This window comes from Tachypleus tridentatus, chromosome 7 (genome assembly GCF_004210375.1).
Source record: "Tachypleus tridentatus isolate NWPU-2018 chromosome 7, ASM421037v1, whole genome shotgun sequence".
Taxonomy (NCBI): domain Eukaryota; kingdom Metazoa; phylum Arthropoda; class Merostomata; order Xiphosura; family Limulidae; genus Tachypleus; species Tachypleus tridentatus.
In genome coordinates this window covers 133,769,772-133,785,212 of record NC_134831.1, presented here as the reverse complement: position 1 = coordinate 133,785,212, position 15,441 = coordinate 133,769,772, and the positions used below count along the sequence as shown (strand labels likewise).

Below are 15,441 nucleotides of genomic sequence, written 5' to 3'. Positions count from 1 at the left end.
ATCTGTTTGCAATATTAGGCATATTGTGTAGTAGGTCTCTACTGTTCAAGTCCCACTTCTTATAATACTGGATCTTTAGAACTTTAAAAATCCATTGTTAACTCGTGACTTCATTAGCAACTCTTACACATGAAAATTCCTTACAATACATGCAGCTGATATAAAGTTTGTCATGTTGCTAGAGAATAAGACATTTTTAATAGAATTTTATTAATACCTTATAGCAAAGAGGGAAATGGTTAGAAAACAATCATTCTCTAATGACTACATTACTCCAAAATATCAATCAATGATCACATGATTTTTGTGTTATTTAGCATGTGAATTACCCTACTAAATGTTAACACATTTTACACAGGCTAATCTTTAATCTTTCCTGATTAGATGTAATATGGGCCAAAATGTAAACATATACACATACATACATGAGACATAAGAAATAATGAGGTTCTTTACACTTATTACTCTTAACTGACCTCCCAGTCTAAGTAATCCTGTCCATCTTCAAAGTGTCGGAGAATTGAGACAGAGACATGAAGCTTATTAAACTCATCCCGACTGATGGGGCTGAAACGACTGTCCTTTAAAGCACTATTAACAGACAAATAAACAAAACGAAGATGTATTATGTGAACTACTTGGACTGGTAACCTTCCAGAAGATCTTAAATATTTTGTAACCTTTCAATTAATGTAAAACTGTTTCAGACACAGGTGCTAAGTTGCAATAATAAAAGATTGTATATACATATATATACCTTTTTAAAAATTGAGAAAAAACAACAAAAAAACATTTCCATCTATCCAGTCCATTCAAATCAACTACATATTCATTCTTCCCACTCAGTCTGGCAATAAGCCAAAAACAATCAAAACAAGTGGTTAACAACATAATACATCAGTTAATAAATTATACTGATACTCTTAGCAAAAATAGTTCCAGTAAAATGTTTAAGTTATCTAAAACTAAAATGAAACAGAAAGCATAATGAAACGTTCTCTCTGACTAAATGTGAAAGGAAGGTAAAGATAAAAACAAATGGTAGTCAGATCAAAATATTTTAAAACTCAAACAAAATGTGACCAATGATTTTTTTTTTATTACCAATAACTAAGCAACCACTTACCAAGCTCTTACAAGACAGTAATGCATTATTGCAGGTCATTCATATAGCATAAACATTTGTCATGAAACCTAACTCTTAGTTATGCACTGGCCATTATTTACTTTAATATTATCATCACTAAAAGTAGATGTAAGAAAATACCTTTCAAGCACAAGGACCAATTCATTAACTTGCAAACTCAACATGTTTCTATTCTGTGTGTAATAAGATAAAAAAAAATCAGCTGGCATATCTGAAACTAATCTACTTACTACAATGTACATAACCCATATGTTAGTTCCTATGTAAGTAGCCAAAATTCCTGTGCCATCTATTGAATAGCACCATTAAAAAAACAATCCATAAAAATTTAACACTTTGGGTACTTAAGATTTAGACAATTAGAAAAATGACTGTAATAGATGAAACAACCATTTTTCACAATAGAACACAATATTATAAAATTACTCTCCTCTCAACAAACACATAATTTCAATTAAGACTGCATGTGTTTGATTATATCCTCATTAAAGTAATTTTTAAATATACTGAAATTAATAAAAATATTTTCAATAAACATTACCACTTTTAACATAAAAAATACAGTTTATATTAGTAAAATTTATGAAAATTGAGCTATGTACATTAAATAATTTTAATGTAATGAGTTGCATATAACTAAACAGTACAATCTAAACACTTTTCTCATGCAGCACTGTCCAGCAAAAAATCCTATTTTAAGAAATGTTCACCTTTTCTCAATTTTTTTTTTCAATGAGGTATGAATACTATGATTAGTAATTACTAAAACAAACAGCCACCCATATAGTGGCCATTTCTACTAGTCAAATGAATCATAAAATGTCAACATATCTTGTATCTATTTCCAACTGCACTTACCTTGTCACTGCATATTCCCTGAGTCCAGAGTGTAGGTTCATGGAGTTGAAGGTCCCAATACAACCCCTCAATCTTCTATCTTTTCCTATCTTCCAGGTAACAAAAAGAGGGCTAAAAATAAACCACAATTTACATAACTGACTTAATTCAAACAAAAATATCAATAATGTACTCAACTTCACAAGGATTATAAAAAATTAAAAAACAACATTAAAATTTTTATATGATCCCTCTGTTAAACTGTTCATACTCTTAAGTAAGTAATGATAATTAGATGATTGAAATGGAAGTGCTGCAGTATTCATATAAGCTATGGTAATTTTCAAACTAATTTAAAAAATTGTTTTTATTGAATTAGATGTTCTAAACACTAACTATAATGCTAAGATTTGTATTATTGTAACTAATTTAAAAATACAGTAAGAATTAAATTCAGTTATCATAGTTTTAGCTCAGGTCTCTATAATAATAACCTTATATCAAACACATGAAAAGATTAATTTATAACACACTGAATCCACAAAAATTAAAACTATACCAAACTGATACAATAATAAAACAATATTAAAAATCACATGAAGAAAAAAAATGTTTTCTGTTTCAAATAAAAGGCTATAAAAATTACACAAGAAGTTACTTTAATAAATGTTTTTTCTCAAAAGTAGAAAGTATTGTTAATGAAAATATTTAAGTCTATTGAAATGTATTAAATCCTTATTAGAAATCAGCTTTACACAAATGTTTGTTTTTTTTTATTAATGTATCATTAAACAGTGATTTCTTTGGTTCAATAAGAGACCACTATAGTACATATTTACAATCATATCATGTAATCAATTAACTCTGTTATGGATGAATTATTCAGTCTGTTGTGTATTGTTACAAAACAAATCTAATCAGCAACACCTTAGGCATGAAATAAAAGGTGTGGCAAAAAAAAAGAAAGAAAAGTTCAACATGAATTAAAAGGAATGAAATACAAATTAATAATCATGCTGGTAGAGACATTTATACCAATGATACGAATTTTATACCATGTATTCAATCATATGCGAGTCAGGTCACATGTGTTTAACTTTAAACACGATGGTGGGTAAAACAAAATAAGCAGCCTAGCTAATTAATGAATGAGTAAAGAAAATTTTTTAATTTGCAAGCAATGGTATATAAACAAGCTATTCTACAGGATGAAATAAGGAATACAATAATACTGTAATGTTAAAATTCTTCCTATCAATTAGCAACTGTATTTTGCCTGAGATAACCATTTCAGAAGATTCAACTCAATGTTTCAAACTACAGCTAAACATTTCTTTATTATGTGTACATTTAACTGTCAGCTAATATCCTGATGATGAGAAACTCACTTGAATTAAAAATGTATTCTTAAGACAGCTGGTGTTGGTATTAAAACTTTAATTAAAATAAAGAGCAGAACAATATTTCAACCTCTTTATTAATCTGAAGATGGCCTAAGAAGGTCAAAATGTTGTTCTGTGCTTTATTCTAATTAAAGATGTAATATCCACACCAGCCATCTTTAGAACACATTATCAGTTAATATCTTGTTGTATGTCAACCATGAAGTCTTACGTATGCTCCTAAGGCTAGACATTTACTTTATAAAAAATGTTATACCTTCTTCAGATCTGAGCTCCAATTTTGCAGAAAGATACATTTTATTTTCAACAACTAAATATTTTTTCTGTATTTAGTAAACACTGCTTTAAATAAAACCAAAAGCTGAATATTTAATAACAATCAACATACTATCTTTCATTGAAAAAGTCATTTTTTCCATAAGCATTACTCCTCTGAGAAAAATTAATATTCTGAATTTTGTACATCATTCATCAGATAAAAAACAAAAAATAAATGATAACTCATGTAGTAAGCATTTCATATTAGAAGATATGGGTTGTTTAGAATGTGTTCAAAGATATATGCATAAGAAGTACTTGATACACTGCTATAAACATACAATTAATGCACAAATGGAAAGCTTAAATCTGTGTCTATGATACAACAATGCTTGTAAAGTGACCTAAATAACTGTTGTATTTCCAAGGTTTGTGCAAGCTATCATATGAAAAGTATTATATAATTTAATTTAGAAATACGTGGTTTACACGCTCAGTGACGAGTTACTAAAACAAGAAAAATAAATAACAGGAAACTTCATATGAAAGTAACTTGAGGATTTATAGAATACAATTAAATTTAAGTAATATTTGTTAATAATGCTGGGTTTAGAGAAGGAAATAAAGTGTTATTGTTATTGGAGTTGCTAACATTTTGCAAACTTCAATGAAAAAAAACCAAACTTTGAAGTTCTATCTCAACAAAGAATTGTACAAATTTTATATTTGTCAGAGGTCTACTTATTATATACTCCATTCTCACCCCATCAAAAAACAAAAACATAATTAAAATGCTAAAAGAAACAATGACTATACACCCTATATGTTTGACTTACTTACAATTTATTTAATAAAACAAATTAAAAAATCACAGTTTACTAGTTTAATTCGTGATACAAACATATAAAAACTTCAAATCAACTTTATTTAAGAAACCATACACCATACAAGAAAAAAAAGCAGTTAAAATTAATTTCATGACAATGATTTCGTACCAGTTCCAATTCAGACCTTTCAGTGATTAAATAGATACCACAGACTATTTCCATGGCCAATAAAAAGATCCAATAAACAAAACAGGTTTTTGAAAAAAAAAAGAAAAAAGGTGTGTGTGTGTGTGTTACATTATCATGAGCTATCCAAGCTCAAATGCTCAATTTTTTTCTTTCACTTAAAAAAAAGTTAATTAAGCTAGGTGTACCAATTATAATAAATACAAAACACTATTCAGTCATCTGTATAAAACAAAAGAGTTTAATCAATGCCATTACAAACCATTCCAGATTCCTATACCAGTTAAAACAACTTGCAAACAACAAGTGCACAGTTTGAAAACGTGTTATATAATAAAGTTCCAGAAGTGTCAATGTCCTAAACAAGTAAAAAACATAATGGCTAGACAAGTATGGGTACCATCACTTATAGGAACTGGATTTTGCTTACATATAGCAGCTGCTTGATGTTTATATAATTTTAATGGTGTTCTCATAAATAAAATACCATTAGCAGGTATATTTGAAATAAGAAACTTTCCATGTCAGCATGTTTACTTGTGCCAGAGGATCACAAAATATAGTTTTGTAAATAAATATCTCATTTCACTCACCAACAGACAGAATGAATGAGAAACCTACAGGGTGGCCCGTAAGTCCCTACCCATCCATATGTTATTATGTTATATTCAATTATGCATGTATTATAAAGTTGTTTCTTTTTTATCTGAGAAATATGGCTGATATAAGCCCATTTACACTTGAAAATGTCTCAAGAGAACATGGCCGCATAATATTATGCAGCGAAAATGAGGGACAGCACACAGATACACTGGATACATAAGATATATGGATGGATAAGGACTTACAGGCCACCCTGTACAAATAACCTTTAATTTTTTTTGTTTTATGCACTTTCCACACATGATTTCATTGTACTTATATCCATTGTTTGTCTTTAGATAAATGAGAAGTAGACACAGATTCAATAAAAACTTTATGAATGGAATATTTTGTGTCTATGGCAGTTTTGGTTTCTTAGGTCTAAGGTCAACAAAAGAACTGGTTTTACATTGCATTTATATATTTGGTAAGATTAACAACAAACCTACAGCTATGAACAATCAATTTTATTACAATTGGTTAAATAGATTGAGAGTCCATAAAACCAACACTTTATTTGTCCAACAGCAAAATGATGAATGAAATGAAACCACTGTTATGAGATACACACACACACACTAGAAATATGAATTTTATCTTTCCATTGTGCTTTTCTGGGTCAAACACAGAACAATATTAGTATGAAAAATGTAACCCATTGCCTGTATTACACATACCTCTACATGCAAAACAATCATGTGTCTATTAGACCAAACATTAGTTTCTCCATTTGTAATGTTATGCATCAAGTAACAAATAGAGCAAATAGCCTTACATTTACTTAGTGTGAATGACATATTCAAATAAAGTGAAGTGAAGAGAGTTACCAGCTGTCTAAAAAATACACAGCAAACTTTCAGTGCCACATTTTCTTTAGTGCCACATACAAACTAGGTCACCATAGTTGCTTAAGCCACTTGTATAAAAATGCAGTGGTAATCTTTCTAACAGATAAACTTAGTTTGTGATTTTAAAGTAGCATTTCAAAACAAAGCAAAAATGAAACCAGGGCAGATTTGAAAAAGTTTAGAAACATTTATTTCTGAAGAAAGGAGGAAAATAAAGATAAATGAACAAAAATGTTAAAAAGTAAACATTTTTCAACCTACACAGTGTATCGGTCAGCAGGGATACAGAATTATACCTAATCTACTCCTTAATATACATCATGTAAGAAATGGTGTTTTTGGTCAACTATGCTTCAGAGAGAAACAGATAAAAACAAAGTACTAATGTAGAGAGAATGTAAATGAATCATGCCAATAAAAATATTTTAGTTAACAAAACCATAGAGATAAATCAAAGCAAAAATCCAAGTTTTCACAAGCACTTGCAATGTTATTCTGTGAAGAAAAACACTAAAAATGTGAAAATTTGTTATTTTTGAACATGCACACTTCAATTTAATTAATAAACACAAACTGTCATAAATAACATATTTGTGAAAATTGTTGAAAGTTGTTTTGTTTTTATTCATGTAAAGAGAACAATGGGTTCAAAATCAGCCTGATTTAGCCCTATATATTACTATTTCAAGTTTATCAAAACAAACCTCTTGAGGTACATGTAGAAATTCAAGTAACTGACAAAACCAGACATTATTACTACCTATACAAATTTTGTCGTTAGACACACCTAATAAAACAACTTCAGAATAGAAGAACTGATTTTATACAGCAACAAGGGGATGAGGTAACTGACAGCCACATATTGATTCTACACATACTCATTTAGTTGGTAACGGTTTTCAAGTACCTCTAAAGTGAGAGTGAATTTTGCCAAGCTGTATCAAGACCAAAAAACCTAAACTTGTGATTTTCCCTGAGGTGGAGTCAGGGGTGGATTAACAGAGAATATTGAAGCAGCATGCTCAGGCTATATATAAAAAAAAAAAAAAAGGACTGTTACATACTTTGTTAACTTGATCTATAGCTGTCAGCATGATAAAACTGGTAAAAGAAAATCTAATCCAAGGTTTGTTTGATCTTTAATCCACCCCTGGGGATGAGGGTATCCATAAAATTACTACTGATAAAACTTCTGACTGCAGCTCATTATTGTAGGAGCTTTATTTTTGTGTGTGACATAATGAACATTTCTTATTTAAACTGAACTGATAAGAGAAATAAAAACCAAAAAGTCTGCATGCTACACATTTGGTTTAGTTTGCCAAATACATTACTTAACTGGCTTATAATAGCAAGTATTCCAAACTGAGGTTAAGAATACAGTCTTTAGTTCATAATATTAATAATACAGGTTTATATACCTGAAATAAACCAATACAAATTTCTACCTTAACTACCTATTTACTTCACTCTCCATTATATTGTAAAATACAACATATAAAGTTCGTGAAAAGTAGCATTTTATGTTTAGGTAACGACAATAAGGCATTCAGTATACAATTTCTGAAAGATGAGAAGATATGGCCAGTTTAAAAAGACAGCTACAAATAAACAATAACCTAAACCCAAAACAAAATTTAGGGAAAAAAACAGATCAACTAAATCAGTGATTATTTATTAGTTTTTTTGTGGCACAATGATTTTAAGACAGATGCTTAAATCAAACTTAAGCTTCTCTTATACAACTGAAAAAACAAAAATTATATGCCAAGATGTTTGACTTTTTTTAGAAAAACATCATCTATTAGCAATAGTGAATAAATGTTGGTTTTTAAAACTTAAACAGAAGTCGCATGTGATAGAAAAAATTCAAGAAAAATTAAAAGGAAATCCTTTACAAATACTTATATCAGGTTTTCCTCTTCTTTTTTCTTTTTTTTTTATTAATAATGCTTCCCTAATTTTCATTTTGTGTATTTCTAGTTCTTTACCTAGTAACTTTATGTTCTCATCGTGGGTTTGTTTTGTACCATGTTATCACGTTGTGATCCTTTTATGAGTTTATTAAATGATTTAAATTTCTAATAGTTTCATTAATATATACTGAAAAGATTTACAATTTTCCCAAATTTGATGCACAGATCAATTTATGTAGTTTTCATTATTGTATAGTTTGGTTAGAAAAATCCTTCATTTTTGCCCATATCTTTTGTATAAATTTTCTTTCATTATCCAAGTTGTTCCATACTTTTATACACTGTTCTCCTCCACTTCTTGTGTATATTTTTCGTGAATGTTATTTTCTGTCTTGCTTCTAGCAAATTTTAGTTATTTATCAATTACATTTTTTCTAGAAATCTATTTAAAACTTTTTCATAAGTTTAAAGAAATACTTAGATTTCCTCATCAAATATATTCAAGATCTTTAGATAGCCATCACTTGGCACAGGTGTAAAAATAAATGCAAAAAGATGTATATATATTTATTCCACCCACACACTACCTCATGTTTTCCCATGTTAGTAATTGCTTTTCTGTTAAAAATATATTTTAGCAGGACTTAGGATGTATCTTAGTCAATGGTAACTAAAAAAAACTGATGGTACTCTGACTACTAACAAGTACAGGCAGATTCTGATTCATCGTGTCATTTCCTAAGGAACATAACTTATTGGGAGGGGCTTCATTTTTCAGTAAAACAATTATATCCAGCATAAAATAAGCACAGTGAAATAACATTATGATGGAAAGAAGTAGATGGACCATTCAAACCCATAACTAGGGCTACACAAGTCTCAGTATGAAAAGTTTTTGAAGTTGTATGGGCTTATGCAAAACTGAAAAGGTAAAAAGGTAACCCAAAACTAACATTATTTTTGTGTTCATCAGTGTGACTTTCCAAACCTTTCCATATTGTTATGGTATTTTGAAAATGCAACATTTTTTATCATTAAGAAAAAAAGAGACTGAACTGAAGATTAACTGTAACTTACTACATATCCTTGGAGGGACAGGTAGCTATTATCTTCCTGTACCATCAATGTCCCTCTCCCATACTTCATTTGTCCAATTATGACTTTTTTTGTGAACTCTTGTTTTACCTTTGGTGAGATTTACAAGTTTCTTTCCACCAAAAGGAAGCTTCTACAAATTAGAACACATCCAAAACACTAATTCCTTTTAACTCTTTGTAATACACGACATTCTTATTAAGGAAAACTGTTTTTAAAACAAACATTTAGAGTGTAAACAATGAGGAAATGTGAGAATGACAAATACAATAAGTAACCTTTAAATTCTATTCAAAAATAAATCTGAAATCAATCATTTTCCTTCGAGATGGGAATAAAGGGCATAGATTAGAAAGTAATGCCATATAGTACTCAAACTGGGAGAAGCCCATATTACACACAGCCATAACAAGAGAGACTTTGAAATGGACAAATAGCCAAAAAAGTATGAGGTGACTGAAAATTAACATAGAAAAGGACACACTATGAACAGGAAAGATGAGCATGATGTACACACACACATCATCATCATCAGTGAACCCAAGAACCTTCAAAAGTTGTTACAGTATGTTTGAACATATAAATATGCATCAGGAAAATTCCTCATGCCTATTGGTAATCAATCCTATGAGCAAAGCTAGAAGTATATGGTCTTCACAGATGAATCCAAGTTAAAATAGTTCAGAAACAACCAACAGTTATTAGTTTGACAGCAGAAAGAACAGTATCACAGTCATTGTACAACATTTGCAATAAAACAAAATGAGGGATTTCAGATGTATCTCAGACCATGCTAACAGTGAATTATATAAAAAACTGATGGCATCTTAATTGTTTATAAGCACCTGCAGATTCTGATCTATCAAACCATTTTCTGAGGAACATGACAACGGGAGGGACTTCATTTTTCATCAAGACAATGATCTCAAGTGCACAAAAAATATAGTGGAATGATAATCTGATGGCAAAGAACCTAATGGATCATTCAAAACCACAGCTTGGTTGCATGTGAGAGTAAAGAAATGTGAAAAATGAAATAATTAATTTGGGATAAGATGAAATGATAAATTTAGAAATTTAATAACTTGTGAAAAAAAGAAAATCATAATTACATAATCATAATATAAAAGAAATAGTACTAAATTAGGTGGACAATGTATACAAAGACTATACTTTTTTTCTAATATAATGAATATACTGTAGAAAGCCATGTACCTCATCATAAAGATAAAAAGCTTTAAGGAAAACAAATTTATTCAATTACTCATTGGTTGTAATTCCTACATATCAGTATATATACCTCTTATGTGAATCAGTGACTATATTCATTGTATATTCATGTAACTAAAACTTTAACCAGATGAAAGCTACTTATTGTGGTGAATAATTTTCATTTATTGACTAAAAATGTATTATAGTTTATGCATAAATAGTTAAAGCTAATTACATATTGGACCTTTTAATCACATAATTTCTAAACTGCTATCATATATTGTTTATTCAATCACATAAATACAAAGTAAAAATGTGTTCCAACATATTTGTAAAGATGAAAAACTTTTTTAAAACATTAATGATATACAGAAACAACAATGAAAACATGCAGTATTCCTCCTCTCAAACATTCAGGAAAAGGACCTGCAGTAATACAATGTATTACCCATGTGCACAAAGAAATTTAGAGGTAAAACAGCATTCACAAAAAAAAACCTGACACCATTCTACAACCCTCACACATACATGCAGAGAGAAGTACAATATCATACACAAACATATGTATGAAAAAGTCAAGTATTCACTCACCTTTTACACATACACATGAAAAAGTACAGTATCATACAACATTTGTACAGGTGCAGGGAAATGTCCAATATCGTGTAACACCCATCAAAGCTAAGCAATTAATTCGATATCTATGTCACATGAAACAATAAATTACTCAAGATTTCATTTAAATTATTAGTGTCATGGAAAATTAATGTAATCAAGAACAAAATTAGTGTTTGAAATTGTTCCAAATACCTCAGGGAAATTATTAACATTAAGATGTTTCATTATTATTTTTGATTTTTTCAAGATATTTCAGTTTAACCAATTAGTCAAACATAATTAATCAACAAGCCATACCATTAATCAATCAGCAAACTTTAGTAATCATACAGCTCTAACATTTGTGAAATGTATACACTCATGGAAAAATGTAGTACTTGGAAACGCTCTCAAATCACGGAACAATAGTACTAAGACAAGAGTTACAGTAGCATACTAAATACTGATACATGTACAAGAAACGGATCATTATTATACCATATTGATACACATACACAGTACAGAGTCTTGCAGCATTCGTACCTTATATACACAGCTACAGATTTTGTTTGCTGCCCAAATATATTAATTTACACAGTAATCAGAATCACACATGAAAGGTCTAGCATTTATACTTAGTCTAAAAACATTTAGAGCATTTCATTATGAAATTTGAAGGAAACTATTACAACAAATAATCTATGTTGTAATACTTATTAACCATTATCTGAGAACAAAGAATTATGAATGCATAAGTGAAAAGGAGAAAAACAAAAACAAAGGATTTACATCTAGCCACAACATTAAGACCATTTCATCCCACACATAATATATGGTCAAGAGGTCATGTGATCCTTCTTGAAAGCTGTCCTAGCCCACCTACCCAGCTTTTTTTTTTTAACATCAATTTCACAACAGACTAAATCATAACAACCGTCATATAAAGTTAGCTCAAAGCACTGGACTAATTTGCACAAAAGAAAATGTTAACTTACTTATTTAGATCCCATGCTTCAATATCTCCCATTTTTTAGTTCATAATCCTTGCAGCATTTCATTAGTTCACTAGAAACTGCATATCTTTGGCACCTCAATTTTTCTTTTGATATACAAAAAACAAATATCAGAAAGATCTTTAAGTTCTTATGATCATTCATTCAGTACCATAATTGTCTGGATGGAAGAACTAAAAGTTTAAATTATTTTTCACTTCAATGACATGAAGCATCTTGTTTAGACTGAAGAGAAAATACTGTTTCTCTCTTCTAAAACAGGCTCTCAAGATAAATGCATTAACTCTGTTATTCCACTCTTATTTAACTGCAACATAAAATGCTTTTTTTTGTATTTTTATTAATAATGAACACTGTGTTCAACTTTAATTAATCAACGGAAACATGATTTAAATAATTCCTCACCACTAATCATACAAGAAATTTAATAAGGCTGTCGTTAGTATTTGATTTGTACATGGTTTGTAAGTGACAGATTTGTCCTTCACCGACATATTTACTGATAAACACTTTCCCAGTTTTACAATCATTTCCAAAACACAATAAAAAAAACAAACAAATGTGATTTAATATTTCATTACTTATCTAAAACTTTGCACAGAAAACTCTAGGATGTCTGAAAGGTTATAATCTTTCTTTATAAAATTCAAGTCATTGTGATTAAAATCACATTTCTTAAGCTTAAAATGTTTGTGTAAATTATGCCCTAAAAAATGTGCCCACTAAAATGCTCTACAGGGAAGATGTGTGCTCATGGCACTAGAAGAGATAACAAATGTTAAAACATACTGTGTATCAAATAAACATGCAAAAAGGTTTATGCATTCACTTTAATTCTCTCCACTGGTTTCATACACATGTAACAGTCTGAAAAATATTGCTATTAAATAGTCCTTCCAAAAACTGACACCTTATAGTTTAAAGTTAAAATAAACTGACTTTTCACATCAAAAGCCCAAAATATTACAAGCACTTACTGTTGCAATAAAGCCAAAATTTCATATACCATAAGCACAGATACTGTCACCACAAATATCAGATTCAGCCATTTGCATGGAATTGTGTTTCATGGCACTAATGTCGCAATATATTTACGGGCAAATCATGTGAAGTAATAACCATTTCTTGTTGTTCTTTTTTCAAATAATGAAGGTAGACTGAAAATGCAAATTTACTTTATATTTTTGCCAAAAAGAAGAAATTGCTTCAAACAAAATCAGACTCAAAACCATAGAAGATTATTTTAATAGTAATATATACTATAAATAACTATGTTATTTGATAGACTGTTTAGGCAAAGTATTCATGATGAATACTTTGTATAATGTACGACAACTGCCTGCTATGGAGATGCGGGTGTAGAACACGATGTTTCAAAAGTCTTCCACATTTCATCTTCTGACTTGAAGACAAAAGACAGAAGACTTTTGAAACATCTTTCTCTACACTTGCATCTCCATAACAAGCAGTTGCCATCCATTCTGCAAAGTTTCAACAATAGGTTGTTACCAAAAATATATTTTTATCTATTCTGGAAACTACACTTACAACTTTATTTAACCAATTTATTTGTGAGGGATGAATGTCAGATAACTGAAAGATCATTTGTACATTTTTTTTTTTTTACATTTAAACTATTAAAATTTAGAATATTGTATTTAGTTTTGGTTCTTTAACACTATACTAATTTATATAATTTAAGCTATAATTAAATATCTTTCATCTTTTTTAATTACATTTCTTTCAGTGATAAATTTGTAATCTTCAGTTATGATTCATCTTTGTAATTGTAGCCTATACCTTCAATTCTAATCACCTAAGGTAAATTTCTGGTATTAAATTTATTATCAATTTAAATGCCTTACAAAATTCATGACTAACAGCTACACCTAGAACTCTGGGCTAATTATGTTAAAAATCGAGTTTTGATGCCTCTGGTGGCCACAGGGAAAATATTTCATTAAGTAGGTTTATGCTAAACAGCAAACACATACTAACAGCAATACACTTATGTGATATTAGTAGTATGCAACTTCTAATGCACTGTAATTGATATGGCACTATAGTGTAACTTTCAATAACCATTTTGAAGAACAAAGAAATTATTCCACTTATGCTGAATATATTATTTGAAGGAAACTAAATGTATCCTTTTCAACCTATAACAAACTATATTTAGCCTGTTTAGTCTAATACACATTGTAGCTCACAACACTGATAAACATGTGAAAAAATATTGTCTGTCTGTTAGAATTTTCTTCATTCTAAACGTTTAAATTATGCAGAATTTGTAAGGGTGGAGCTCCTGTGCTTTTAAAGATTATGAAGTTAATTACTTATGCTGAAGTAATTATTTTGATTCAAAAAACGTTTTTTCAAGTTTAATAATATTAATAGTTTAAAGGAAATATTTAATCGTATAGTTCTGTAAACAAAAGATTATTTTACGTAGCAAAAATTTTGTTGTGGCCATATAAAAAAGAAAACCGTAGAAAAGTTGAAAAAAACAGCTGTTTGCCATCAGACTGCTAGCGAGATTATAACAAGATGGCTATGTCTTTGTTTGGTAAAATCAGCTGTACGAGTAATTGTGATGGCTTTCGTCACTTCAACAGTTCAAGACTATCTCACAAACATGTAATTCTTAATAAATATATAAGAATTTTTGATGAATTAATACTATAACATCTATCTAAATACAACAGGTAAATTTAAAAGATAAAGAACTTACTAGCTGTCGTTGGGGAAATTAGGAGTTTTAGGTGTCTCAAATTGGTTCAAGTGACAATACAAAACATCGAAACAGAAAAAGCACATTTCCATACAAATAACCATTCCATTTCGATAGAGAGATGGTTGATACGGGTTTGGGTGAAAAAAGTTTCCATTGCAACAAGGACCTGTATGATGGTGGTTAAACTTTTGTTTCTTAGCCCCACAGCAACCAGCCGCCATTCCTACCCTATCTCTTCCCTCTGCTCATTAGCCTTCAATGGTATAGCTTAGCGTCCTCTGTCTCGCAACTAATGTAATACATCACGTATAGGACAATTCATTACCTATAGCATTTCTCCGATATTCCAGTTCAGATCCGCTTCCTTGCATGATTGAAATTAGTCAATTTTTCTACCTAAATTTTGACATGTTTTCATTAATAAAAAAATTATCAATGTAATTAGTTATTACACAATTCGTTATTACATAGCATTTTAATCCAAATTAGAAACAAAAACGAACTACACAGCCATTTGAATGTGTCTTATATAATGACGTCATAAAAGCGTCAATATAATAATCATTTTGGAGGGTATTTCAAACCTGTGTTACTTACATAATAAATAAATATTTGCTTTATTTCGGAAATGATGTAAATAAACATTTTAAATAAACATTTTAAATGTTTATTTACATCATACTTTTTTTACTTATGTTATAAAAGTAGTACATTTTTAAAGAATAC

At 29.5% G+C, this 15,441-nt stretch overlaps 1 protein-coding gene across 1 annotated transcript in view; it reads right to left on the bottom strand.

The window, feature by feature from the left end:
• The window catches only part of LOC143256641 (nuclear protein AMMECR1-like), a 29,213-nt gene extending 14,023 nt beyond the window's left edge, over positions 1-15,190 (bottom strand). Inside the window, exons 1-3 of the mRNA XM_076514116.1 lie at positions 14,713-15,190; positions 2,006-2,116; positions 477-591 (exon numbers count right to left, since the gene is read on the bottom strand). Coding sequence (XP_076370231.1) covers positions 477-591; positions 2,006-2,116; positions 14,713-14,936 — 450 coding nt within the window. The 5' untranslated portion in view covers positions 14,937-15,190. The remainder of the gene's footprint in view (positions 1-476; positions 592-2,005; positions 2,117-14,712) is intronic.
• Between the last annotated feature and the right edge of the window lie 251 nt (positions 15,191-15,441).